Below are 27,946 nucleotides of genomic sequence, written 5' to 3' on the forward strand. Positions count from 1 at the left end.
TATTAACGATAATATAGAACTTTATCCAACACTATTTCGATATCTGAACCGAGCGACCTTGACCTTCTGGGCACATGATTCTACCCAGAAAGATGTCAGTTTCTTTCCAAGATTTATAAAATTAATCGGTTTGATAATAAATAGGACAAATACATCAAACAATCGCAAACCTGAGCCCAGTGACGTTACCTTTCAGTTACCTGGCCTTTTACAAAAAGTACATTTCCGTCACTAAGAATATCTTTACACGATGTTTAATGATAACAAGGATACCGGTTTGAAAAAAATATTGCGAACCACAAAAGGTTAACGTTATATTTACGCCAACGCCAATCGCCGACATCGACGACTCTAGCCGCCGACACCTTCGCCGATGACGACCGCCGATGTTCACGCCAACGCCAACCGCCGACATCGACGACTCTAGCCGCTGACACCATCGCCAATGACGACCGCCAACATTCACGCCAACGCCAACCGCCGACATCGACGACTCTAGCCGCCGACACCTTCGCCGATGACGACCGCCGAAGTTCACGCCAACGCCAACCGCCAACATCGACGACTCTAGCCGCTGACACCATCGCCAATGACGACCGCCAACATTCACGCCAACGCCAACCGCCGACATCGACGACTCTAGCCGCCGACACCAATGACGAGCGCCGACATTCACGCCAACGCCAACCGCCGACATCGACGACTACGCCAACCGCCAACACCGACACAAAAGTCAATCCTCCTTATGTCTGATGCAAACTCTGATACAACAAACATGCAATTAATAGATTATAAGAAAGATACCTCACGCAGTGATAAGATTTCAGTGTAATAAAATAGATAGATACGATAGATCAGATAGAGAGATAGATAAATATTTGGAAACATTTGGTAATTACACAAAAGATGGAGAATATCTATTGTGCATATCAGCTATCTCTCCAGACGATTGTACAAACTGAAAAATATATCTATGACAGCTATAGAAGCAAAACAACAGCAGATGTTTGAAAATGCGCAGTACAACATGAAATATCAGTCGTAAATGAATCATTGCAAAAATTTCTGCACATGACAGTCTTAGTCATCAAAATTTCAGATCAGTCTTTCAGCTTCATTTTCTAAATTAGTGCTAGCTAAATTATTAGTGCTAAGTTAGTGTTAACTAAATAGTATGATTTTTTTTTCTCACAGGAACACTTGATCCGATCGATCTAAAATGTATCTTATTCAGAAAATCAAGCAAATCAATTAAAACAATTGACAATACATCAAATTTCTAAATTAATAAATCTAAGGTAAGGTCGGCCTAAACATAGCACTGCTTAAATATTTTGTTATGCAAATACTACAGTATTGCATCTTATCTTTTCCCGACAAACATGGTGTATTATCATGATTGATTTAAACATATTTTATTCCTTCCCTTTTTATGACAAGAACATACAATATACATATACAGAACATGCACAAAACATCTGAGAAATGGTAAAAGGATATCCCACAAGTTCATCTAACATTAGCCATTCCGTCCGTCCCGGAAGGTATGTTAATGGAAAATTTATATTATTGATTGCATTGTATTCTCATAAAAAATGACAAAATGTACTTGGAAGAGAACAAAGCTAAGCGAAATGAATCATCATAATATCATAATTCTAGGAAAATACAGTGGAATCTCTTTAATCCGAACAAGCTCGGATCAGAAAAGAAGTTCCGATTAGAGGGGTTTTCAGATTAGAAAGGTTTTTATTTTAGGCCGAAATTTTATGCTGTTTGTTGATTTGGCTAAAAATAATCTTTCTGTCGAATTGAAGTTTGGTCATATTATAAACATTAGAATATGAGTTTTTGTTTCTAAAATATTTTTAAAAATCCAAATAAAGAAAAAAATAATGACAGCGTCGGGTATCACTATTTATGGCTAAAATAAACATTTTTTTTCATGCTTTAAAATAATACAGAAAGTAAGATAAAACTGACTACAACAATTGTTTTGAGGATATAATTTTCTAAATTTTATATAAATTAACACTAAACAAGATCAAGGTCAATGTGTGTTATTTGAGACAAGCACTTCACTTATATTTTTTCTCTACAATCAAAGTTACTTTTAAATTATCATTACGAATAATATAAATTTCTCGATATTTTCCTTTTGTTAACTGGTACTGCAAATTGCTTACTATATTCACAACAGTGCATTTATCAGACAGAAATTCAGCCGAACGCATGAAATATACATATAATAGCAACATATGCACTATAGTATTGCTTTGTGAGGACGAAATCACAATGGTCATAGCTTTCGCAGATGCGGTGGTTCCAACGCCGCGACCGTGGAGGATAGTTCGCAGAAACGGTGCGCTGGATACAATTGCAACCCATTACGGCGTGTCCAATTCCTTTAGTGACCGGTTGGACATTTTACTTACCTGAAGTACACTTTTCCCGGAATTTTGACTGGGCTACGACCATTACATCACTTTTACAAAAGACAGAAATAGAAAATGGATGTCTAGTAATAATGTTGTATTAATTTTTACTTCCGTGTTTGGATTGTTTAAAGTAACTTATATGTTTTCAAATCTGCTGCTAAGAGCTAACGCCATGTTCTTATCGTAATAAGTGCTTATAAAATGTGCTGCGTTTATGAACGCATAAAAATGTACTTTCACATTCATTTCCCCACAAAACATAAACAAACTTTCAATGGACGACATCGAATACTAGTATTTGATTAATGTCTGGCCCGATTCGATTTTTACATCGTATACCTTATCACAATGACAAATGCACAATACAAGAAATAATCCGTAGACATATAATTTCATATAATAGCATTTATAACAGTGTGGTATATTTAGCTGCTGCATTATATCAGTTTAGGCTTTTTATAATTGGATTGACTTATCTTTACTTTTACAATATGTTTTTCTTTCCAGAATTATACAACATGATTTCAAAATGACAAAAAAAGTGAAGATTTCTTGTTTGAATATTGAAAACTAAATGAAATGAAACAGATTACGTCTAACAAAAGACAGGAAACCTGATACTTTTAAAAGGCTAGAACTTCAATTATCACTCACAACATCACAGCGCCTATCAAATACCTGAGTCCTGGGCTATGATTTATTCTTGAGATAGTTCGCATTAAGGTGGAATGCGCCTAATTTGAAGTTCTTGGGTTCCGTTTCGAAATGTTGTTTAATATAAAATTAAGCATATTCGTCATAGAATGCGTATTTTTTTTTTTTGATATTTCTGTAACTTTTTTCTCTACAAACCTTCAAACACGACTATTGACGTCCATTTTTGATGAACCATGATTTCACGTCCGTCAGACTGTTTTCCTAAATCGTTCTGTTCAGTCAACAAGTATCGATTTGCTTGTTTCTCATCATAATTTCATTTAAAAATGTCTTTGAAATGGTGTATAATTTGTGGAGATCATTTTAACGTTGAAGTAGATATGTACGTTAAAGTGACGTCAGAGCGACAGATATGACGTTTAGTTTTGAATAAAAAGTTTGAGTTAACCTTGTCTCATATAAAACCCAAACGATAGAATTTGACAAAAAACTAACATGATCATGAAAACTTTATTTTCTGTCGATTGAAGGAATAAAATTATGGGGTCACCAAATTCATTTTCGCGTAATATTACGTTACGCTACCCCTACCCCCCAAATCACAAGATAGCGCAATTGAGTATTTTTTTCAAGTATCTCCCTCTTTTAGGATAAACTCTACTATTTTATTTTTCCTAGTAAAATTAAATCAAAATAGCCTTTAAAACTCTGTTACATTAGCGAAATAATTTCTGTGTAGAACTCAGATTTTAATGTTTATATTATATTTGATATATGAGAATGCGACAAAATCAACACCCCGTTACCCTTTGCGCTGAATTACATTACCCTTCTCCTACCCCAGATATAAAAGGCGTAATTAAATGGATTTTCTGATTCTCGTGATCAAGACAAACACATCTTTAACCTATTTAAGTAGAATTTAATCAAAAGAGGTCTTTAAAACTATTAATGATTTCATCCAACGTTACAAGTGAAATGATTTATCTCGCAAGTTAATGATAATACATGCAAACTCATGTATCGATGCACATTAAATTGTTAACATTTACAAAAATAAATTTTAAAAGAAACGACAGAAAATAGTGAAACTCCTTTATTTGAATTATCTCAACCTTTTAATGTTAACAAGTACGAGTATTTTTCCGCTATTTCAGTGACGTATTATCTTTGCGTAAAAAAATTGTTACATAAAGAATTATATGTATCTAATAGAACTGAGGCAAACCAATATAGGCCTACATTATAAATATATGCCATAAATATCTTATTAGTTAATATAGGTGTATACTTAATGAAGCAGATTCGAACAACAACCAGTCTTCAGAAAATAATACTGGGGAAAACAGAATCTGACCAACCTCGGCACAGTACGAAAAAAGTAAAACGTAGGTGAAAATGAAAAATTTTCATTTTAACATAACACATAACTCGGAAAAAAGTGCTAATACAACTTTTTAAAATTTAGAAAGCCTTTATGTAATTACAATATCATGTTCGAGTAAACATTATTTTATCTATTACAAATTTTACGTTTTGGACATATTTCGATTGTTTGGACAGTAGTCGGACACACCGATTTCGAATAAAGTGAATCCTTCTCATAACTGCGGGAAAACAGAATATTTGTTGTAAGGAGGCTGTTGCTCTGAAAAGGTTAATTTATTTAGCAACTTGGCTAGATAGAAACACCATCCTTTGCAAAGTGCTTTTAGCTCTCCGGAGATGTGAGTACAAATGTTATCCTTGTATTCATAGACACATAATAGAAACATATTCCATACATAATACTGTTTCCTAATATTAGAAACATAAGAAATACGAGTAAAGAAAACATTCCATGACATAAAAAAAGAAAGAATTTTTTTTAGCTCTGTGTTTTACGTTACTGCGGGCAGTTAACCTAACCAGTGTTCCTGGAATCTGTATTCACAACAAATAACTTCTATCTCCACCACATAAATCAGAGGTGGAGGACGAATGATTTCGGACACGTGCCTTCTATCAAATCGTCATGCCCTACCCGGGGACCGAACTCGCGATCCATAGATCTGCGCTCCTACTGAGCTAAGCGGAAGGGGTAAAGGAAGGAAAGAAAGCAGCGGTTGTGACTGACACTCGCTGTAACTCAACGAAACCTCTCTTATATCATGAATACTGAACTTGTAGAAGTTATGATTTATTTCCAATAGCGTCTGTGGTATAAAATTTCAAAACAAAAATGAAAAATTAACTCTGACCCGTAAAAACCAAATTCCGCCATCAAATTATGAGAACGTATACGTGGAGCGGGTAATTAACTGGGCAAGCCCATGGCAACTTATCTTATGGTCAGACGTTACTAGGGTGGTGAAGTAAGAAACGAAATAGTAAAAATGTAAGACCTCGGAATGTGCGTGCGTGTGTGCGTACTTAGGGAGGGTTAGGGATAATATTAAGAAAAACAAGATAAAAACAACCTTTACTTCCTTGGAGGGGCGGTTGAGTCAAGGGTCATACGTCTGAAATCACAACCTTTAGAATATTTGAATCTGTTGTAAAATATTGATCAATGATATTGTACAATAATATTAATGATGCTTTCTGTTTGTGTTTCAAGTGTGAAAACTCCGAACAATAAACACAATTGCATATGCAAATATTCTTCATGTTAGCAGTGTTTTACAACGGCAAACGTGTTTATTGGTACTTTGAATAAGAAATATTTGAAAAAATAAGCTTTATCATATAGAAAGTATATCTGAAGTGACTCTCAAAATTAACATGATCAGTATTTTAACCAAAGTTGTCGCATTGGCGTATGTAATACATTCTGCATTCAAACCATTACTCAATGAAGTCGCCAATTTTACAGTTATAATGACCTCTTTTGAAAGGGAAACTCACTTTCTCACGTTCCATGATGAATGAGAATGTAAAATACTAAGATTTGAAAAGAGATATATCGGAAAGACAGCCAAACTAAGCTATGTTGCTATTTGGGGGTAGGGGTAGCGTAACGTAATTTTACGCGAAAATGAATTTGGTGACCCCACATTTTTTCCCCTTCAATCGACAGAAAATAAAGTTTTTATGATCATGTTAGTTTTTTTGTTAAATTCTATCGTTTGGGTTTTACATGAGATAAGATTAACGCGAACTTTTTATTCAAAACTAAACGTCATATATATCGGCTTCAACATTAAAATGATCTCCGCAAATTATACACCATTTCAAAGACATTTTTAAATGAAAATATGATGAGAAACAAGCAAATCGATACTTGTTGACTGAACAGAACGATTTAAGAAAACAGTCTGACGGACGTGAAATTATGGTTCATCAAAAATGGACGTCAATAGTCGTGTTTGAAGGTTTGTAGAGAAAAAAAGTTACAGGAATATCAAAAAAGTAAAATACGCATTCTATGAGGAATATGCTGAATTTTATATTTAACAAAATTTCGAAACGGAACCTAACGACTTCCAATTAGTCGCATTCCACCTTAAGATTTAAATTGTCAGTCATTGAAATGGGTGTTAGTCATATGCGTTCATTTGGGGACATATGAATAGTTTCAAAGAGTAACTTCACGTAAAAAGGAAAATGGAAGAAATGTTTACGAAGAGTTATGTTAAAATTGACCGTCCTCCAATTGAATTAAAGCACAAAACGATTCCGGAGGTATTGAAGTACTACTCAGAGACAAAGGGAGACGGCTAATCTATTATTTTTGTGTCAGCGGACGGAAGTCGCGATGTTGTTACGTGGTCGGAGCTTTACCAAAAGTAGCAAAATCTCTTATTAATTTGGGAATTCAGAAACAGGAAATTATCGCTATAAATTTGCGTTGCTGTCAAGAATGGTTGTATGCTACATTCGGAGCAATGATGGCTGGAGCAATCCCTGTCAGTATAACGTTTACGTATACAGATGGAAACGACCTTCCTCACAATGATGGAAAAGCTGGAGAAATGTTCGCTGCTAGTTCTAGACCCTGGATTAGAAAGCATTAACTGGAATATTCTTCGGAGGCTCTTTGACGAATATAACGCTGACGGTAAAATTTGAAGTAAGATAATGCCTTACTTAATTAAGACATTTGTTAGTTGTTGCGTTCGAAAGAGAGCCAGATGCTCAGAATGTAAAGGACTTCAGAGACCTTCTAGACGAATACCATCCTGACATAGAACTTCCCTACATAGACCCTAACGAAATTTACGGACTATTTCAAACGTCAGGAAGTACAGGGGTACCAAAGCTCGTAGCGCACGTGCATCTTAGCACAATGAAAATACCACATGCATTCGGCATGGTAGAAGACAAGTACATCATTTTCAACGACCGACCTTTTAACTGGGGCAGAGGATATCCATTTTCCGTTCTAACCGGTCAAACAAGGGTGACATTGTGTTTTATGATCCGCCAAAAGATAGGATTTCATTTATGATTGAAGTTATAGAAAAAGAAAGATGTTCCATGGTATTTGCACTATCACCTTTGATGTCCGAGCTTATAAAAAGAAAGGTATAATAACAAATAATAATACAATGTTGCTGACTTCAGTTCACTGAATTAGGTTCAATGATACCAAGTCATTGAGGCAGTTTCATATATAAAAAAAATAGACACTAATCTCTAACTTGATGAGCATAGGTTAAATGCGAGGTTGGCTTGCCCTAAAGCGTTTAAACCCCGCTTTTACTTTATATAGGTTACTGACTGTTCCAAGGTGGTGTCCCATTTTTTAACTTGTTTTCTGTCCGTCTTGTATTTCGTGTTGCGTATGTTGTCTTGTTTGTTGTTGGCATTTCTTTCCTCTTTCTCCACACTACCCTTCCCCCACCCCTTCCATTCCCTTGCATTTGCGCACCCTTGCATTTGCACCTCCTCTCCTTTTACTAAGAGTAAGTTATCGTGCCCACCATAATTTTGGCCGCCGATGCCCAACTGCTGATTTTTCCTGCTTGCGTGCGTGTGCGTGTGTTCGTGCGTGCGGGCGTGAGTGTGTCTTAGGCGGTGCCACACAGTGTTGTTTTTTCTTACTTGTATGTTTGTTTATCTGTATATGTTACGTGTGTGTGTGTGTGTGTGTGTGTGTGTGTGTGTGTGTGTGTTTGTCTTTCGTACGTGCGTATCTGCGTTGCTGTGGTTTACGGTGTAGGGAGACTACGTTTTATGAACATGGTTTTCCCTGTTGTATATTCAGCCTTGCTCCATTTCCCCCGACCCTTTTATCTACTCTTTTGCATATAATTAAAATATACTTGTTGTTGGATTTTTGAAGCAATCCGTCGTTACAGGTGCCTTCTTTGCGATGCATGGCTCTAGGACTGTGTTTAGGGTACTCTGTGCTTCCGGGAAATCTACCCTTACCTTTTATCTTTTATAGCTTATGACTCCCGTATATATTTTTTCAGTCTTAAATTTCAGAAATATGTTATATATGTTATAATGTAAGCAAACCAGTTTGGTGTAATTACATGGAAATTTCAGAAACTATTATTGGTGAAAGCACAGCTTTTTTCATTGACTTCAAGGGGGTTTCAATAGCAAAGTTCATTGAAAATTTCAACACGGTTTTGATAAAATTGTAACACACCACACTCATATACACTGATGTTATTTCATTGTAAGTACGGAGACGAAAATTGGTCCTATATAAATATTCGTTGTTATCTGAATATATCAGTGAAGCAGATTGTTCAAGAATTAAAAGCTGTTTACGGTTATTCTTCCCCATGCAATGCCACTATTGTTAGGTTATGCTAAGTAAGGGAGAATCTAGTAAGTAAAAACAAACCAGATTGATTTAGTTAATAATGATTAATGTACACAAGTAAATACATTTAATAACTTCATAACAAAGTGCAAACATTCTCAGGTTTATTTCGTTTACTTTTCCATGACAATTTGCCAGATGACTGGCCTGTGGAAGCTATTTTCACCAGTGGACAACATCTAATGAGTCGACTCGCTGCTTGTGTCGGTAAAGTATGCAAATGTCTACTGTGCAACTACGTTGGGACAGAAACGTTTTTCGTGACGCAGTCGAAAATTACGGCCCCAGATGATTTCGTTGAATTTGGATGCCGAAAGCCGGTAGATTTTCCTGGATTCGAAGTGAAAATCGTTGACGAGAATGGTGAAATTATTCCCGTCAACAATAGAGGAGAAATATATGTTCGATCGGAAATTATGTTTAAAGAATACTTTAATGACCCTGAAAAAACAAAAGCGGTAAAAACCCCAGACGGATGGTATAAAACAGACGATATCGGCAGGATGACGGAACACGGTCAATTCTTTGTAGAGGGTCGGAAATCAAACATGATTATTTCGGGTGGTTTTAATGTTGCTCCTGAAATCCTTGAAAACGTCATGAAAACATTTCCTGGTATTGATTTAGTAGTCATAGTACCAGTTCCGGACGACGTATACTATCATGTTTTGTGCGCATGCGTGATAAGGAAACCAGGATTTACAGTAACTGAAACAGATGTCCAAACGTATTGCCGTGAGTATCATGCAGATAAAGCAGGGCTTTTCACCGTTCTTCCGAAATTTTACATGTTTGTTTGAGAGGTTTCCTGAAATAAGAAGTGGCAAAACAGATCGGAAAGAGCTAGAGAGGCTAGCACTAGAGCGTTTCGGGCCTTCAGAGGGCAAAAATCCAAAACTGAAAAAAAAAAAAAAAAAAAAACGTAATCGAAATTATAAACAGAGAAACGATTACCATGATTTTGCATGAGTGTTAAGAATAACACTATTTGAAATTGGTAGTTAACTTAAAGAGAAACTGTTTTGTTTATACAAAATGAGAAAATGCATTTTGTATTTTGTTTCACAAAGAAATATTCCAGATATTACATTAATATCTTCATTCATTCATCTGTTTATATTGCGCATTTTGTATTATTCAAGGCAATAAGAATTTGAGAAAGTACGTGTGCTCATCTTTATCAACTATCTAGTTGATATGTTTTGTAAATACTGTGATCGAAACCCATAGGATAAATATGTCGTACAGTCAGTCATTTATATAACATGGAATTACATAATTAAAAGATTTATCTTAGTATGTGAGGCGCAGGCTTCAAATTTGGACCACATGCATATTTTTGTGTTCTGAATTGAAATTTGACATTGATTTTTACCTAGTACCTACTTTCACATTTCTCAAGCAACAGCCTCCAAATTTGAAGCACATGCAGCTAACATTTCTGGATAGTAATCGTTAAAATGTTGATTTTTTATGTATATATATCACATTCTTTTTTTTCCAGTTAAGAGGTTTATTGTGCTGCAGTTTCTAATTATCCAGGGGTGTTTATCATTCTCAAAAAGATGAAAACACCTGATGTTTTCTGTGTATTTACTTGTGTACATTTCTTTTAATTTTAGTAAACATGATTACTTTAAGAAAAAATATCTAACAATATCCACTGTTGTTTTTTCTTAATATTAATATCCTGATTCTTTTGTCATATTGAGGGTTAATTGAGCAATCTGTAGCATGATGTTTAGATACTGTATCATTTATCATTGATAATTTGTGACATGACTTTTTTTTTAGGAACTTACATTGTATTAGACATCTAAAGAATGAAAAATTTCTCCTTGGCAAATTCTTCTATATGTATGCCTGCTTGTATGTTTTGAGATACATGGATGTTGTTGTCTCTATCACAAAAGTTTCCCTGGACTATGCGTCTGAGACAGCTGTTTCTATTTTAACCAGAAATTGGTAGGAATGTTCAGTAAGAAGACTACTTTTGCATTTTATTGAGTGTTACTACATGAATAATTCTGTTGTAGTTATAACATAGCCTTTTAAAGGGCATTTAAGAAATGATAATATGAAAATTAGGTTTATTGTAGAATAACCCGAGTTTGGAGTTCTTATGCATATGAATAATATTATTACACATAAGAACGACCAGGGTTACTCTACAACAAACCTTATTTAGATATATTATTATTTCGAATCTAACACGACTTACTTCAAATAACGTTAGATGAGAATCCATGCGCGGATCCAGCCAGTTATCTCAGAGGGGGTCCAACCTCCCCCATACTATGACAAACATGGTTGTCAATATTTTTTGAAAGCTGAAATAGAAAAGTAGTCGACCAGTTAGGAAGGTCCGGAGGCATGGCCCACCCCGCCCCCCTCCCTGGAAAATTTTGAAATTCAGCGCTTCATTTCCTGCATTCTGGGGCATTTTAGGAGCATTTAAAAACACCTTTTCCCCACTGCAATTCTATATAAAATATACCCCTTATGTTCCCATTTTTATGAGCTCACCTGTTCAATTTGGAAAAAAATGATAAACTTAAGTTTCCTTTAAGGTAAAATTCTTTTTTTTTGTTTGAGATAATCAACATGAATATGAATTATGTCTTGATCGTTTGTAGCAGCAGCCACATACACTCTGAATGCAGTCCTAATGTTGCCTTTTCGAAAAAAAAAACAAACGTTTTCTTTCCTTCTTCTCTTTCTTTCCTATTTTAAGTGTTTTCCGAGGGGGGGGGGTGTCCGGACCCCCGGTCCCCACCTCTGGATCCGCGCATGAGAATCAAAGGAGTATTTTCATCGAAAGTAATTACAACTGTGTGCTATGCCACAGCATTTAGCCAAAACATAGTGCGCGCGCAGCATAGTTCAAGGTTGGTTTATTGCAAAATAACCTGATATAGATTTTGCTCTACACGTATACAGGCTATTAGCTGCTCATGTTAGAATTAATGATAAAATTTGTTAGGGGTACTTCTCCAATATGACTGTTTAAGATTTGAATGAAACTTAATGAAACATTCACGGCTTATTGTTCCTTCTCTTAAGAAGGAATATCTTAATTCGGTAAGTCACACTTGACTGAGCTACTGATATCGTAAGCTGTTGTAATTACAAGATGGCCAATTAAACTCCGTGACCTTAAAAATAACCTCTGACGTTAAACTATACTTTCTCAATTGAGGCGACTCTCTGACTGAACGCGTTCCATGGATTACATAATACTAAACCCGAGGATGATTGATTGATTCTTTTATTTCCTCCATTCTTGAAGAACATAACATATGTACATTCAGTCGACCAGATAGACATATATCGGCAAATTTAAATGTAAACAACCAAATATTATCGTTACCTTCAAATGCATGGTTAATATGTGAAAACAAACCCCATTGCGACCCTCTAATTATGCGCAACGAATTCACACATCGAATCATAATGGATTGACCGGGCAATGTCTAATTGCCGTATTTCCTCTACTGAAAGTGGTAACAGATTTAATTTGTTGTTGGATTTAACAATTTATGTTAAATAACTAGCGTAAATACTTACCTGATATTTTTTGGCAGTATAAAACAGACATTGCAACCAAAATTTTACAAGATGATAATTTTATATTTATATAGATGTGCCCTAGAAGGAACTTTTGCTATGCTATAACTTGTAATTCCATTGTTCTGCTAATTTTACAGAATTTTCTGTGAATGATTTTTGGCAGAAATATGATTTTGCATATTTTAACAATATTTTATTGTGTTGTCTATGATGATGATTCTGTATCATTGTATGTCACAAATATTTGTCTTAAAGGGAAAGACATTGTTGTTCTGATGTGATTTCCATCTGAATATTTTAAAGAAGTGAATGAAGTTTCAAAATAGGCTAAAGTTATGAGCATTTAGTTATTTAATAAAAAAATGCGGATTTGTTAAATTTCTATATGCATATTTGAACTGTATTAACTTACTTCGGTAAAATAATTTCCCTAGTTTTTCCAGCTACAATGAAAAGAAAAACAATATGATTTTACATCTTACACTCAAGAAACATATGAAATTAATCACTTTAAAAGTTATTTGCTAAATAAAGATTTCAGCAGTGTGTAAATGACGTCATAAACACATTTAAACACACTGCCTCCATGCTCAGCCATTTTCTTTTTTAAACTATCATATCGTTTTCAAGTGGTCTGGTTTTTAAAATTCTTTCAGCATTATGAAAGACTTGAGGATGGCTTTTATATGAAATTAACTGACTTGCATGCATTTCTTGTCCTTTAGCTATCGGTTAAGGACAAAATAGTGATTAGCCCATGTTTTATCAAAATAATAAACATGGTTCACTTATTGAGGAATAGCTATCGTCTGCAACGATTTAATTGATGCAAATATTTGCAAACTGAGCAGGTTTTTTAAAACACTGGCGAATATCAAACAAAAGTATCGCTAAGTACAATCAGGTATGAAGCTTGAAGGTGGCCTCCATGGCCGAGTTGTGAAACAATCTGACTAAAGTACATCTCCTATATTACGCTACGCATAGGATCTGAAAACGACCTATTCATTGCCTCGTTCTGACGGCTCTTTCACTAGCCAATCAGAGCCTAGCTTACAACATCTTGCAAATCTACATGTAGCATTGACTTTTGATATTTACAATTCTTATGTCGTAATGTATCAGATAGCCGGTTAGCTCAGTCGGTAGGCCACTTGCTTTGTAAGCGAGGGGTCCCGAGTTCGAGTCCTGGAATAACCGCATATTTTTCTTATCCTTTGACAATCGAACAAGTCGTCTGATTGGATAACATAAAAATAGCAATAATGGAAATCCAAAATATACAGGAGACGAATGTGAATAGGTCGTTCTCAGATCTTCGTTTAGAAGATCAAGTACTTTAGTCAGATTGAGTTGTGAAATTAGGTAAATTCGAATCACTTCTCACAAATTTAGGTATGAAACCTCACTTGGGTTTGGCATTCCTGTAAGGATTATATGAAGCCATTTAGTTTGAGTTGATAGTTCTGCCCAGGTGCCTGCACATGTCTGGAACAGTACAGGAGGCTGGGTACGCACCCTTGATCTTCTCCACCATAAAAACCAAAAAAGTCACCATTTTACCTATACTGTGTCAGTGTGACTCCAAACCCATCAAAACAAATGAAGCATGAATTCGAAATTGTGATGCCGGTTTAATTGTGAAATAGAAGTGAACCAAAACCTTGTAAATCTTCAAATTCAAATGCATGTTTTTATGCCCCCGGCATTTGCTGATGCTGGAGGCATATAGTGATTGTCCTGTCCGTCCGTTCGTTCGTCCGTCCGTACGAGATTAACCAAATGGGACCGTTTCGTCTAGCATCAATACCCCTTACTAGAATAACTTGATACTAATGTAGATGTAACCTGTGACCATTCCTTATCTTCAGACACCACCTGACCTCAGTTTGACCTTGACCTTGACCTCATTTTGGACTTGGGTTGCTTTATATGGGCCATCTCTTGGTTAACCAAATGGGACCGTTTCGTCAAGCATCAATACCGCTTACAAAAATGAATTGATACTAATACAGATGTAACCTGTGACCATTCCTCATCTTCAAACATCTCCTGACCTCAGTTTGACCTTGACCTTGACCTCATTTTGGACTTAGGTTGCTTTATATGGGTCATCTCTTGGTTAACCAAATGGGACCGTTTCGTCTAGCATCAATACCGCTTACAAGAATGAATTGATACTAATACAGATTAACCTATGACCATTCCTCATCTTCAAACATCACCTGACTTCAGTTTGACCTTGACCTCGTTTTGGACTTAGGTTGCTTTGTATCGACAAGGATGCCACCGGGGGCATCAAACGTTTATTGAACACAGCTCCTTGTTAGCTATATATTCCTTTCTTACAATACTTTATGCTTTCCACAGAATTTGGAGAACAGACTGAGCTAGCTCAGTAGGTAGAATATGAAACTATGAATTGCCATTTAACATGTTTACTCCACGGATGCAAGGTTTTGACAGACAACATTGTGTCTGAATCCATTAGTTCTCGGATTTTTGAATCATGTGTGGGGAAGTTGTCAATTACTTACTCAGTTAGTTACAGAGAATATGTCGGTGGACCTACAGAGTCCAGGAATGGTTGTTAGTGAACTCACTCGAAGACTGCTGTTTCATAATTGAAATACTGTTGAAAAACTAGTGTCAGACTCAAACAAGTACAGAATTTGGAGAGGTCCAGGTCATATCCTGCCCTGATACATTTTGTAACTTCATTTATCATGAATAATGAAGGAGTTGCCCAAGAGTATCAAATGATGACAGTTTATAAACAAATGTCACAGTAACATTGGGAGATTCTCTGTTGGACTTGTCATTGAAATATAATAAAACTAGGACAAAATGTGTTTTTGAAAGAAATCACTGTTGCCAGGTATGGTTTTAAAGAAATAAACTGTATGAACAGAAATTACTCTATGCTGTCTTTAGGAAAAGCATTTAAAATGAATTAAGAAATGATGCAACGAACCATGACAGATTCAAACAAAGTTTAACATAACATACGATATTTGCAATATTGTGTATTTCATTATTATTCCAGTCAGCTTTGAAAGCAGACAGAATCCAAAAATGCTTATCAGCTTCATATTTGTTGATAATACATATTTGCAAAACTACCTGATGGTAGTTCTGCACGTTTGGGTCGAAGTTATTTCTACAATGTAGATATTTGATTAAAACCTGTTTTACAAAACTTCAGAATATACGAAGAAAATTCAGCAAATAAGGAAAATATAGGGTCGTGTGTTTGAAGTTTTGCAAGAATGATTGGAAAAATTTGGGAAAATCACAGCTTTCATAACATTTTCACAAATAGAAAGTTTTCTACTATGTAGATTTTAGTGAAACTTTACAATCGCTAATAAACATACGGTCTCTAATGTGGTGAAATAAATGTATAGATCCGTGTGCTTATTTTTGAGATACTTGACCATATTTAAAGCGAACTGCACATTTCAAGATAATTTTAAGACAATTCCCCGTCATTATTTTGAATTATCTAACTTTTCAGATGTTTTAAGGTATTGGACCCCTAATAGTGATGTTTAAAACATCCCATTTCCTTGGTATATTCTTAAAGGTGACCATGTTTTGCAAATTTTAAACAACTTTTACCGTGCGGTTTTTTATTTGTAAATTTTGTATAATTTATGGAATTTCCTCAAGCTCAAGTAGAGACAAATTTCAATGTGATGGCCACTTTCTAAAACGTTTGCAGATAATTCATTACAGCATTAATTATGATAAAAGAAACATCAAACTATTGTTAAACAATTATAAAACACAAAATAAAACTGTAAATATCATTTTTCTAGGGTGCCGGAAGTAAACAGTTTTAATGAGACAGAATTCTAACTCCAACATTGAAAAATTAAGGTCGAATCCTGTGGGTCTGTTTTGAATTTTGCTCACTTCGTTCAAAAATAACCTTGGGGCAGAAGTAAAACCTACCTGCATTTCTTCCACAATATATTATCTAAAGAATAAAGGCCAAATAGAGAACTTTTATCGAATGTAACTCAGTATTTTTGAAGATGTCTAACTCTATCCCTCCTGATTCAGAGATAAATTCACTTTGAACAGCAAAAACTTTTGTACAATACATCCATAATAAGTATTGAAAGAAGTAAAAACTTATTAGAAAAAAAGAAAATATGGAGAAAAAAATATTTTGGTCCCAGTGGGGCTTGAACATACGCCCCCCCCCCCACCCCCTACCCCCTGAATTGACTACTCTTCAAAAAGGAGGTACTCTGTTACGGGTCCAATACCTTAATATCATATATTAACTTTATAAAAGACAGTAATAGTGCTATTGTAATAAATTAACTCACGGGTTTTCATTAATTTTGTCTCCCACCGCACAGTGGTGCGGAAGACATATTGATTTACTCCTCTGTGTGCATATGTGTGTCTGTCTGTCACAAATCTTGTCTGCACTCTTAAAAAGCAGCTCTAGTTCATTAAATGATTTTTATTTCCGAAAACTGAATCCAGGCTTTATTCTACGTTTTACCGATAAATGACTTTACACTATTCACGTCTGGTTTATCAAACTTGTAGAACTACCTCAAAGACATTTTTTAGCTCGACTATAACTCTGGCCTTCATTTTGGCCAAATTATGCCCCCTTTTGGACTTAGAAAATTCTGGTTGAAGTTTAGCGTGCAAGTACATACAGCTATTACTATAAGGCATATAGCTTTGAAACTTATCTTTTCTTTTTCTATATCAATTACCTATCTCACTGGGTCAAGTCCAGTAACTCTGACATGTATTTTGTGCAAATTATGCCCCCTTTTGGACTTAGAAAATCCTGGTTAAAGTTTTACATGCAAGTTACTATCTCCAAAACTAATGCAGATATTGAATTGAAACTTCACTTGTGTCTTTGGGGTTATAAAACTAATTGATAGAATCAAGTCCCATAACTCTGACATGTATTTTTGGCAAAGTATGCCCCCTTTTGGACTTAGAAAATGCTGGTTAAAGTTTTGCGTGCAAGTACATACAGCTATTACCAAAAGGCATATAGCTTTGAAACTTATTTATTCTTTTTCTAGATCAATTACCAATCTCACTGTGTCAAGTTCCATAACTCTAACATGTATTTTGAGCAAATTATGACCCCTTTTTGACTTAGAAAATCCTGGTTAAAGTTTTACATGCAAGTTACTATCTCCAAAACTATGCAAATATTGAATTGAAACTTCACATGTGTCTTCGGGGTTATAAAACTAGTTGATATAATCAAGTCCCATAACTCTGACATGTATTTTGGGCAAATTATGCCTCCTTTTGGACTTAGAAAATGCTGGTTAAAGTTTTGCGTGCAACAGCTATTACCAAAAGGCATATAGCTTTGAAACTTATTTATTCTTTTTCTAGGTCAATTACCGATCTCACTGGGTCAAGTTCCATAACTCTAACATGTATTTTGAGCAAATTATGCCCCCTTTTGGACTTAGAAAATTCTGGTTAAAGTTTTACATGCAAGTTACTATCTCCAAAACTAATGCAGATATGGAATTGAAACTTAACTTGTTTCTTCGGGGTTATAAAACTAGTTGATAGCATCAAGTCCCATAACTCTGATATGCATTTTGGTCAAATTATGTCCCCTTTCGAACTTACAACTCTTTTGATATTTAACATTTTGGGTAATAATTTCCTGCTTCTGTGACAATATTTCGAATAGTCGAGCTTGGCTGTCTTACGGACAGCTCTTGTTGAAAGAAGAGTTCAACTTGATTCTGTACAGACAGATTGATGATAATACTAGATTTACTAATTTATTTGTTGCTGAAAAGTACAAATTGATGTTTATTTTCTGTGGCAGATTGTTTGATTCATGTCTGCAGGCTTGATTATTTGTTTTTTTGGGGTTGGGTTTAACGTCGCACCGACACAATTTAGGTCATATGGCGACTTTCCAGCTTTGATGGTGGAGGAAGACCCCAGGTGCCCCTCCGTGCATTATTTCATCACGAGCGGACACCTGGGTAGAACCACCGACCTTCCGTAAGCCAGCTGGATGGCTTCCTCACATGAAGAATTCAATGCCCCGAGTGAGGCTCGAACCCACATCGATGAGGGGCAAGTGATTTATGAATTTTGGTATTGAGGAAAGTGTACAAAACTGACAAAGATCTAGTGTGGAGACAAAGATCTAGTGTTGAAATCGAGGTTTTGATTAGAAAAAAAAAAGAAACAGTTCAAGAGCTACATAGACAATGCAGCAGCCTGCCATTCTTTACAATTCTCCTTTTAAGGTATTTGGAAACCAAGGAAAGAAGTTTCAGTGTTCATTGTGTAATACAGACTACAGAAAGAGATTAGAGTTAGCAGGTCACATACGCAGGGTTCATCAAGGGGATACGCATGCTTATCAGTGTTCGTATTGTGAATTACGCTTTACGCAGAAGTCGAACAAGACTCGTCATGAGAAACATAAACACCTTGGCATTGTTAATCGAGTATGTGAAAAATGTGGAAAAACTTTTCAGTCGAAAAATTTACTTGAAGGCCATATGCGGAAAGAACATCATCCGGAAACCAAATTTAAGTGTAAAACCTGTAACAAAGCATTTTCATTTACATACAATTTGAAAGATCATGAAATCATATGTCGAAGGAAAAATTACGCGATATGCAATTTATGCCATAAGGGATTTATATCGGCTGAAGATTTAGATGAACATTTAATTGCAGTGCATAATGTTTCAATATATGCAGAAAAACATTTTCACAACCTAGATATTTAGACCAACATTTGAAAATCACACATAAAATTAATTAATGATGTTAAACAAATATTTGTGATGTATGTGGGTTGGATTGTCTTCATTAGATTTGACTGTCAAAACACAAGAAGTAGATTCAGTTGTGAAAAGCATAGCTCAGCGAAGCAGGGTTTATTTTCTTGATAACACAGGGTATTATTTAGGGTCACACTGAACCTTTTCTGTGTTCCTTATTATGAAAATATTTTATAGTTTGCTAGTAATTTAGTTAGTGTTTCTTTTTACTGATTTTTTTTGTATTTTTAATGTCTTTTGGAAATAAAGTTATTTTTATTATGCCCTCTTTCGAAGAAGGAGGTGTATATTGTTTTGCAGATGTCTATTGGTCGGTCGGTCTGTATGTAGACCAAACCGTGTCCGGATGATAACTCAAGAACGCTTAGGCCTAGGATCATGAAATTTGATAGGGAGGTTGGTCATCATCAGCAGATGACCCCTTTTGATCAGTATATCAAAGGTCAAGGTCACAGTGACATTTTTACAGCCACTGCAGGACACTTAAATACTACTGAAAAGATCTTTTGGAAGCATTACCAAGCAACATAATAACTGGGTGTGATAGTAACTTAGAGATTATAATGTATGTTGTCAAATGCTGAAATGAAGAGCAAAAGTTAGATAGAGATAAAAAAATTGATGAAAAACCTTACTGTGAGCTTTATTTTTAGCCCATCTTAGCACAAAGTGCTCGGGTTGAGCTATTGAGATTGCTCACCGTCTGGCAGTTGTCCGTCTATCCACACTTTCCTTTAAACAATATCTCCTCTGAAACGATTTGATGGAAGCTGATAAACTTGGCCTGGATGGTCCTGTTCCAAAGTTGTTCAAATGGTTCCGCATATTGTGGCCACAAGGGCTAAAAATAGAATTTTAAAAACGACATCTTCATCTAAAGGGCTGGTACGATTTTGAAACAATTTCATACAAATTGTCCTTACGTAACCCTCTATCAAGAGTGTTAAAATTATTTTGATTTGCCAATAACATGGCTTATTATGGCGACATGGTCAGTTTGTCCTATATGTATATACTGGAAACTTAAAAGATCTTCTTGTATGGAACAGCTGGCTTGATTTTGCAATAATTTCACACAAATGGTCCTTGTGTGACTCTGCCAAGAGTGTTCAAATAACTTTGATTCCTTCAAAACATGGCCACCAGAGGTCTGTCACTTTTCCCTGTATATGTATATAGTTAAAACTTTAAGAATCTTCTTGCATGAAAATGCTGACGAGATTGTAAAATAATTTCACACAAATGGTCCTTGTGTAACCCAATTGCAAGACTGTTAATTGTTTCCAATTCGTCAAAAAACATGGCTGCCAAGGTCAGTGGTCACTTTTCCCTATATGTGTATATTGGAAACTTTAAAAATCTTTGAGGAAAATTGCTGGCCTGAATTTGAAATAATTTCACATACTTTAGACAGTTCTTGTGTGAAAAATCTCTACCAAGATTGTTCAAATTAATACGAATCATCAAAAAACAAGTTGTGAGTGGGTGTCGTCACGTCTTCCTTATATGTGTATATTTCAAACTTGAAAATGTTCTTGCCAGAAACAGCAGGGCCAATTTTAAAATCATTATCAGAAACTGCTGGCCCTTCACAAAGGTTGTACAAATTTACAATTTCATAATTGATTTTTGGCGCGTCAACGTCATTTCCGTATTTCACGTATCATTGTGTATGTTATTGTCAACTGAAGAAGCTTATTAAAGCGAAACATGTTTTGACAAAACTGTGTTGGTTTATGAATTTTCAACATTATAATAATATCACAGACATTTTTTTTGCATGATTATCTTCTAAATTTGGTGAAGCAAGCAGTGTATCTCAGATGAGCAACCTTTGGCCGTCATGGCTCTTTGTTCAGGTGAGCTATTAGTATAGGTGGATGGTCGATTGTTTGGTGTCCGTCGACCACTTTTTTACTTAAACATCTCTTCCTCTGAAACTAATGGTCAGAATTACACCAAACTTGGTCAGTAGCTTCCTGGCATGGCCCAGTTTCAAGTTTGTTCAAATGGCTCAGAGCTAAAAGTAGAAAAACCTTAAAAAAAAAAAAACTTCTTCTCATGAACTGCATGATGGATCTTCATCAGTCTTGGTCTGTAGCATCATTATAAGGTCCTGTCGCAAGTTTGTTCAAATAGGGGCACTTGGCTCCAGCCAAAATTAAAAACCTTCAAACGACTTCTCATAAATTGTTTGAAGGATTTTCATCAAATTTAATCTGTAGCATCATTATAAAGTCCTCTCCCATTTTTTTTTAATGGGGGCACTTGGCCCCTTTTGGGGGCTGTTAGAGCCAAAATTAGAAATACCTTTAAACTACTTCATTTCATGAACTGCTAGAAGGATGTTCATAAAACATAGTCTGTAGCATCATTATCAGGTCCTCTACCAAGTTTGTTCAAATAGAGATTCCCAGCCCCTTATAAGGGCTGCTGGAGACAGAATTATAAATACGTTTTAAACATCTTCTCCTTATGAACTGCTTGAAGGATGTCCATCAAACTTGGTCTGTAGCATCATTATAAGGTCCTCTCCTAATTTTGTTCAAATGGAGGCAGTTGGCTCTTTAAGGGGGGCACTAGAAGTAAAAATAGAATTGCCTTTAAAAGGCTTCTTCTTATGAACCACTTACACCACTTACTGTATCTTCATCAAATTTGATCTATTAGCATCATAATAAGGTCCTCTCCTTAATTTGTTTAAATGGGGGCACTTGGCCCCTTTTAGGGGTGGCTTGAGCCAAAATTTAGAAGTATCTTTAAAGACATCTTCTCATGAACTGCTAGAAGGATCTTTATCAAAGGTTGTTTGTGGCCTTATTTTAAGGTTCCCTCCCAATTTTGTTCAAATGCGGGCAGTGGCCCCTTTTTGGGTCCACTAGAACTAAAAAAAGAAATGACTTTTAAAGACTTCTCCTCATGAACCGCTAGATGTATCATCAAAATTAGTCTTTAGCATCATTATAAGGTCCTTTCTCAATTTTTCAGTTGACCAGAATTCCTGGGGACACCTAGTGGCCCGTTTTAGGCGCTGATAGAGCTAGAACTAGAAATACATTTGAACAACTTCTTCTACTGAATGGCTAGATGGATGTTCATCAGACTTGGTTTATAGGATCATTATAAGGTCCTCTCTCAAATTTGTTCAAATTGGAGCAGTTGGCCTCTTTTATGGGTTGCTACGGCTAAAAGTAAAATACACTTTCATGACTACTTATCGTGAACCATTCAGTGGATCTTCATCAAACCTGGTCTATGACATCTGTACAAGGTCTTCTAATAAATTTGTACAGTTTGGGGTGTCTGGTCCCTTTTAGGTCAGATGGTTAAGGTCTTCTTCAGTTGAGCGACTTAGGCCAATTTGGACTTCATGTTTTAATGTGCTATTGAGGACTACAGTAATGAAGTTTCAGTGATCAAAAAATAAGGAAGGTTATGATAAGTAGCACCGACTTGACAGTCATGTTCAAATAGTTAATCTGGAATAAAGGCACACATTTCAGTGTTCATATTGCGAAATGTGGTGTTATTCATAAAAATCAAACCATGTCTTCTTTTATTTTGCTTTGTTGCATTCTGTGCTTCCAGATGGACCCTCGGGGCCTCCGTGGCCGAGTGGTTAAGGTCGCTGACTTCAAATCACTTGTCCCTCATCGATGTGGGTTCGAGCCTCACTCGCGGCGTTGTATTCTTCATGTGAGGAAGCCATCCAGCTGGCTTACGGAAGGTCGGTGGTTCCACCTAGGTGCCTGCTCGTGATGAAATAATGCACGGAGGGGCACCTGGGGGTCTTCCTTCAGCATTAAAGCGGGAAAGTCGCCTTATGACCTATCAGGTGTCAGTGCGACATTAAATAAAAAAAAATGGATCGTCTTAACATATTTCATTTACTAGTAAGTTCAGCAAGAGCGGGCACGATAAAAGTAAACACCTTGCACCTTTTTGTCAAGCCTACTTGCAGTGATCAAAGACATAGTTGTCCAAATGACTGCTCAATGCAGAGCGTCGGTGCCTGTGTGCGAACTATAATTTTGACACGCATGGAGCAATCCTGTTTATATCAGGCTAAATGTTTGCCTAAATGAGGCAAAATGTCATGCGCAAACCCAAGCTCCTATTTCAAAGGCCAAAGTCACAACTAAGGGGTCAAAGTTCATATAAGATATGAGGCCATAAATTTGATATGCATTGATTAATCTTTTTTTTTTTTAATTATTTGGCAGATCCCTTAATCTGTGGAGTTACAATTTTTTATAACATAGAATTACCTTCCTTTGTTGTTACTTTTAAAAAAGCTTATTTCGTAACTATTACTGCCTATGGAGAAAACCCAAGACCACTATTTTGTGGTACAATATGGATAGCATTTTAAAGTTTTAAGTGTATTTAAATATATATGTACCTGGTAAGGAATTTTTGTGGACTTAGAATTTATTGTGGATTACTTTCATTTGTTATTCCTTTAAATAACTTATTTTATAACTTTTTTTTTTATTTTTGTCTGTATGGAAAAACCAACACCACTTTTTGTGGTACAACATGGATGATACATCAAATATTTAGGTGTATTTTTACCTATCTTTACCTGGTATTTTTTGTGAACGATTGTTTCCATTAAATAACTTTAGTTTTGTTCAAGATATTGAAATGAATCTTGTTTTAATTAGCTCAAATGTTTGAGTCATGCAGGTAGTGTGTCAACAAATAACGGGTACGACATTGTTGCCCTTTGCGCTACAACATTCTAGTTTATTGTTTTACAGTATTTGAAGGCATGATCACAGGAAACAAATTCTTGTTTCAACATAGTGAAAAAAAAAACAAAGACAAATATCAAACAGGGAATGCCACGTATCAAAAACGCAGCCTCACCAAAACGAAACCCACAGCACGCAGACGCGCACACCACAAACACACACATACACATATACGCGCACACACACACAGTGTGGCACCGCCTTGGAACGGTCAGTGGCAAAAACACCACTGGGGAGCTTAAACCGAAGACATAAAGTTAAATTTGACCGACAGGATGTCAGAATTACTTACTAGTATGCATGAATAATGTCACACTTCGTTGAATTAAGATCGTAACATCCAGTTAGAAGGAATTTTGTTAGAACTTGAAAATCCTTTGAGATTGACAGATTTGAAGACAAGCCAGTTCAAGATATTTAGTTTCAACTTTATATACAGAATTACATAAATTCTATGATAACTTACAATTTTTACTGCAAAATGATATGTACAATTTGTTTCAGATTTCACAAAGGAAACTCTGTCAGTGTGACAATTGTGTTGCAGAATACAGCCAGAAATATCGACTTAGTCAGCATGTACGCAGAGTTCACATGGACATTACAACTTTTCATCCCCGTATGTACTGTGATGCCTCGTTCAGTATAAAATCGAGTAAAATTCGCCATGAAAACATTGTACATTTAGGGGTACTTAAACACGTTTGTGAGGAATGTGGAAAAACCTTCTCAAGTAATCGACTTCTTGACGGACAACTCAGATCTGTGCATTATCCGGAATCAAAATTTAGATGTGATGTATGTGAAAAACCATTTGCATTTGTATATAATTTGCAAGCTCATAGGAGAATATGTGCTAGAAAACATTGTAAAACTTGCAATATTTGCAATGAAAGTTTTAAATCAGTGGAGGAGTTGGATTCCCATTTAATAAGAATGCATGATGTGAATAGAAAAATTGTTTGTGAAAAGTGCGATAAAACATTTTCATCAAAAAAGTGTTTGCAAAGTCATATGAGATTTAAGCATGGGAACCATTGCGATTATGTGTGTGAAAAGTGTGGTGAAAAATACCAGTACCCGTCTTCTTTGCTGAATCATAAGAGGAGACATGGCCACAGTGGTGCCAAGGAACCAGGAGAATTATGAAACATGATATTACATAAATTCCCGTTGATTGTTTCATAAAAAAACTTGTAGTGCCTGCAATACTTTTGAGAATGTAAAAATGGAATTTCATTACCAATAAGGCCAAAATAGCCATAGTGGCACAAATCTCCTACATGAAATGAGGTATTAATAGCCCCGTATGTTTGGCAATGTGTTTAACCACATAAAGACTGTTTCTGTGCAAGGTGACAAATCTGCTACTTTCTCGTGGACTTAACTACTGACAGACTGATATATGCTGTGGCTATTTTAACAACTTACTGACATAATCTACCCTGGTTATAGATTTTGTAAAGCACTGTAGAAATCCATTTTTATATTGTTTTCTATATAAGGGACAGGAAATTGTAATCTGTATTTTATTTTCTGAGAGTTTTATAGATCTTAAATTAAGATAAATGAAAATTTTTGTTCACAATAAAAGTATAAACCTTTTCAAAACATTTAACATAATACCAAAGCAAGACGTACAAGTTTATCTGTAAACAATGATCAATGTATTAAATTCAGAACATTTCTTGTCTTACTCTATCGACTTGTAGAAGCAGAACATGAAGCATAAAATGACCTATCTCCTTATCTTTCAACTGTACATCTGATGTTACTACCAAATTTCAGTTCGGAGAATCAGGAGGGCTTTGGTACTCCTGGCATCAGCATTGCCATTCCTTTCAGGCTAAAGTTTTATGGCAAGGTTTTGATTTTTATAATTTCTTTTTCACTAATAATCAAACCTCACATTTAGTAATTTGTGAAAAAAATACTTAAAACTGGGCATTTCTTATGCTTTGTTTTAGTTTCGATTTGATAGATAATGGGATATTTGAATAATCTGAACTAAAAGGCAAGTTTTATAAATGTATTTAGCGTCAGAATTCATTTATTTCCAATAAAGGCAAAAGGGAGGTAATACTATTTTTACATGCTTGCATTTCTAGTGGATTTTGTCAAATATATAACGGTTTAGTTCTCTTTTTTGTTGTCCTTGGTATGATGCATTGACTTGGTTTCATTTCTCATACATATTTATTGTTTTATATAATACGTTATACTTGTTTTACCATGTTTTATATTTAATAGTGAAAGCTATCTTTAATTCTGACCCACCCTTAATTTTACAAAGTATCTTTTAAAGTCCGTTCCATAAAGAGTAAAGTCTCTGAAATGCTGTAAAAACTAACAATAAAACTAACAGACTACATAGGTTTTTAGTAAAAACTGATGCTTGTTTTCAAAATGTTTGATATACCTGTGAATGAGTAGCTTAAATGAAATTGAAGAAGTTCATCAGTGATCTGTTTTAGATGAAAACTATGGACAATGTGGAGCAAATTGGTATTGGTTTGTTGAAGTAAAAAAAAATTTAAAAAGAAATGACTTGCTTAAGTTTCAAGTTTATGTGCCTTCATGGCTGACTTTTATGTACATTTATCAAATATTTGACATCAAGGGCAGAACCTAGCATTTCATTATTGTATTCAACTTATTTAATAAATTCAATATGAAAAGACACTCGTCCAATATCCTCTATTTATGATTGAAAAAATGATTGTAAAAGTGCCTCTTTGCCAAAACTGAAATGAAGGGCCACCCGTCTTAAACGAATTGCCATTGGACTTAAAGTTTCTGATGTAGAGTGATTATTTTCAATAGAAATAACTTTTCCTAAGACATTTTTCAGCTTGGGTCTGTTTTCATAGGTTATGGTAGTATTCAATAAGCGTGCAATGTGCTGTAGAAATAAGTAAAATGAATAATTGAAGTATAAATTTGCAAAGTACTAATGTGTATTTCAGATTGTAAAGGGAGTCAAATACGGTGTGAGGCATCACCATACATATACAAAGAGCCAAATAGATGCAGCTTTAAAACACTACACAGAGCAACAAAAATTAGGGAAGAAGTTCAGCATGAGACGCCTGGCCAAGATGTTTTCCGTTCCCTTGACAACGCTGTTTAACCAGGTTAGGTCTGCATCTGGGAAGTTGCAGAAGAACATTATTTGTGAAGTGTGTGGGCAGACTTTCATATATCAACATCAGCTGAAGCAACATGTTGAGCAGCAACATGAGGGTCGTAGGAGTGTGTACACATGTCATCTGTGTTCAAAATCATTTTTGTTCAGAGCTCGGTTACAGCATCATATAAATATGCATAATGATGAGAGACCATATATGTGCGGAAAGTCGTATTTTTCGCCGCAGAGTAGGTACCCTCATGAACTGCAATGCCAGAGTAAATATCCACGTCCATACCAGTGTACAAAATGTGGGTTAAGTTTTAAAGTCCAGAGTGCACTAAATCGACACAATGCAGCCAAGCACGGAGCGCCACAGTATTCATGTGAATGTGGACAAGCGTTTGGATGGTCACAGTCTTTTAGAAGACATAGAAAAACTTGTAAAAAGGTGCAGAAAGCTATTTCTGACGAACATGAATTGCAAAGAATAGTTGAATCTATACAACAAGAAAGTTTTGTGATTCAGGAGGATGTTAATGTGCACATGCCCTTAGAATATGTGTATATTCATCAATAAAAATAATACAAAATGAATAAACCACAGGCATTCGAAGCTCAATTAATAAAAATATAAGCAGGTTTAAGATCTCTTGAGGATTTTAAGTGGGTGGGCTATGATGATACTTGTCACCATTTTGCCAAAAACTACCAAAATTCACATAGTGAAGTCCCAAACAAAACCTTAGTTGCACAATTCCACGTGCTGAATAATATTTGTATACAGTTTCATGGCTTTAGGACAAATACAC

The 27,946-nt window shown here is 35.4% G+C and overlaps 1 protein-coding gene across 1 annotated transcript; it reads left to right on the plus strand.

Moving 5' to 3' along the window:
- Positions 1-655: 655 nt before the first annotated feature.
- On the plus strand, positions 656-27,714 carry LOC128559324 (zinc finger protein 331-like). The gene is made up of 4 exons (XM_053550633.1): positions 656-828; positions 7,173-7,400; positions 24,512-24,626; positions 26,974-27,714. The coding sequence occupies exons 1-4, from the start codon at positions 656-658 to the stop codon at positions 27,712-27,714; spliced, it is 1,257 nt and encodes a 418-aa protein (XP_053406608.1).
- The last annotated feature ends 232 nt before the right edge of the window (positions 27,715-27,946 follow it).

Source organism: Mercenaria mercenaria, chromosome 9 (assembly GCF_021730395.1).
Source record: "Mercenaria mercenaria strain notata chromosome 9, MADL_Memer_1, whole genome shotgun sequence".
Lineage (NCBI taxonomy): Eukaryota > Metazoa > Mollusca > Bivalvia > Venerida > Veneridae > Mercenaria > Mercenaria mercenaria.

Bases quoted from the DNA above. Each gene is read 5' to 3' on its own strand.
- LOC128559324 (XM_053550633.1), top strand. From the start codon at position 656: ATGACGAGCGCCGACATTCACGCCAACGCCAACCGCCGACATCGACGA. The intron at 7,401-24,511 runs GTACATCATTTT...AATTTGTTTCAG, and splicing joins TTCGGCATGGTAGAAGACAA to ATTTCACAAAGGAAACTCTG. The intron at 24,627-26,973 runs GTATGTACTGTG...TGTGTATTTCAG, and splicing joins CATTACAACTTTTCATCCCC to ATTGTAAAGGGAGTCAAATA.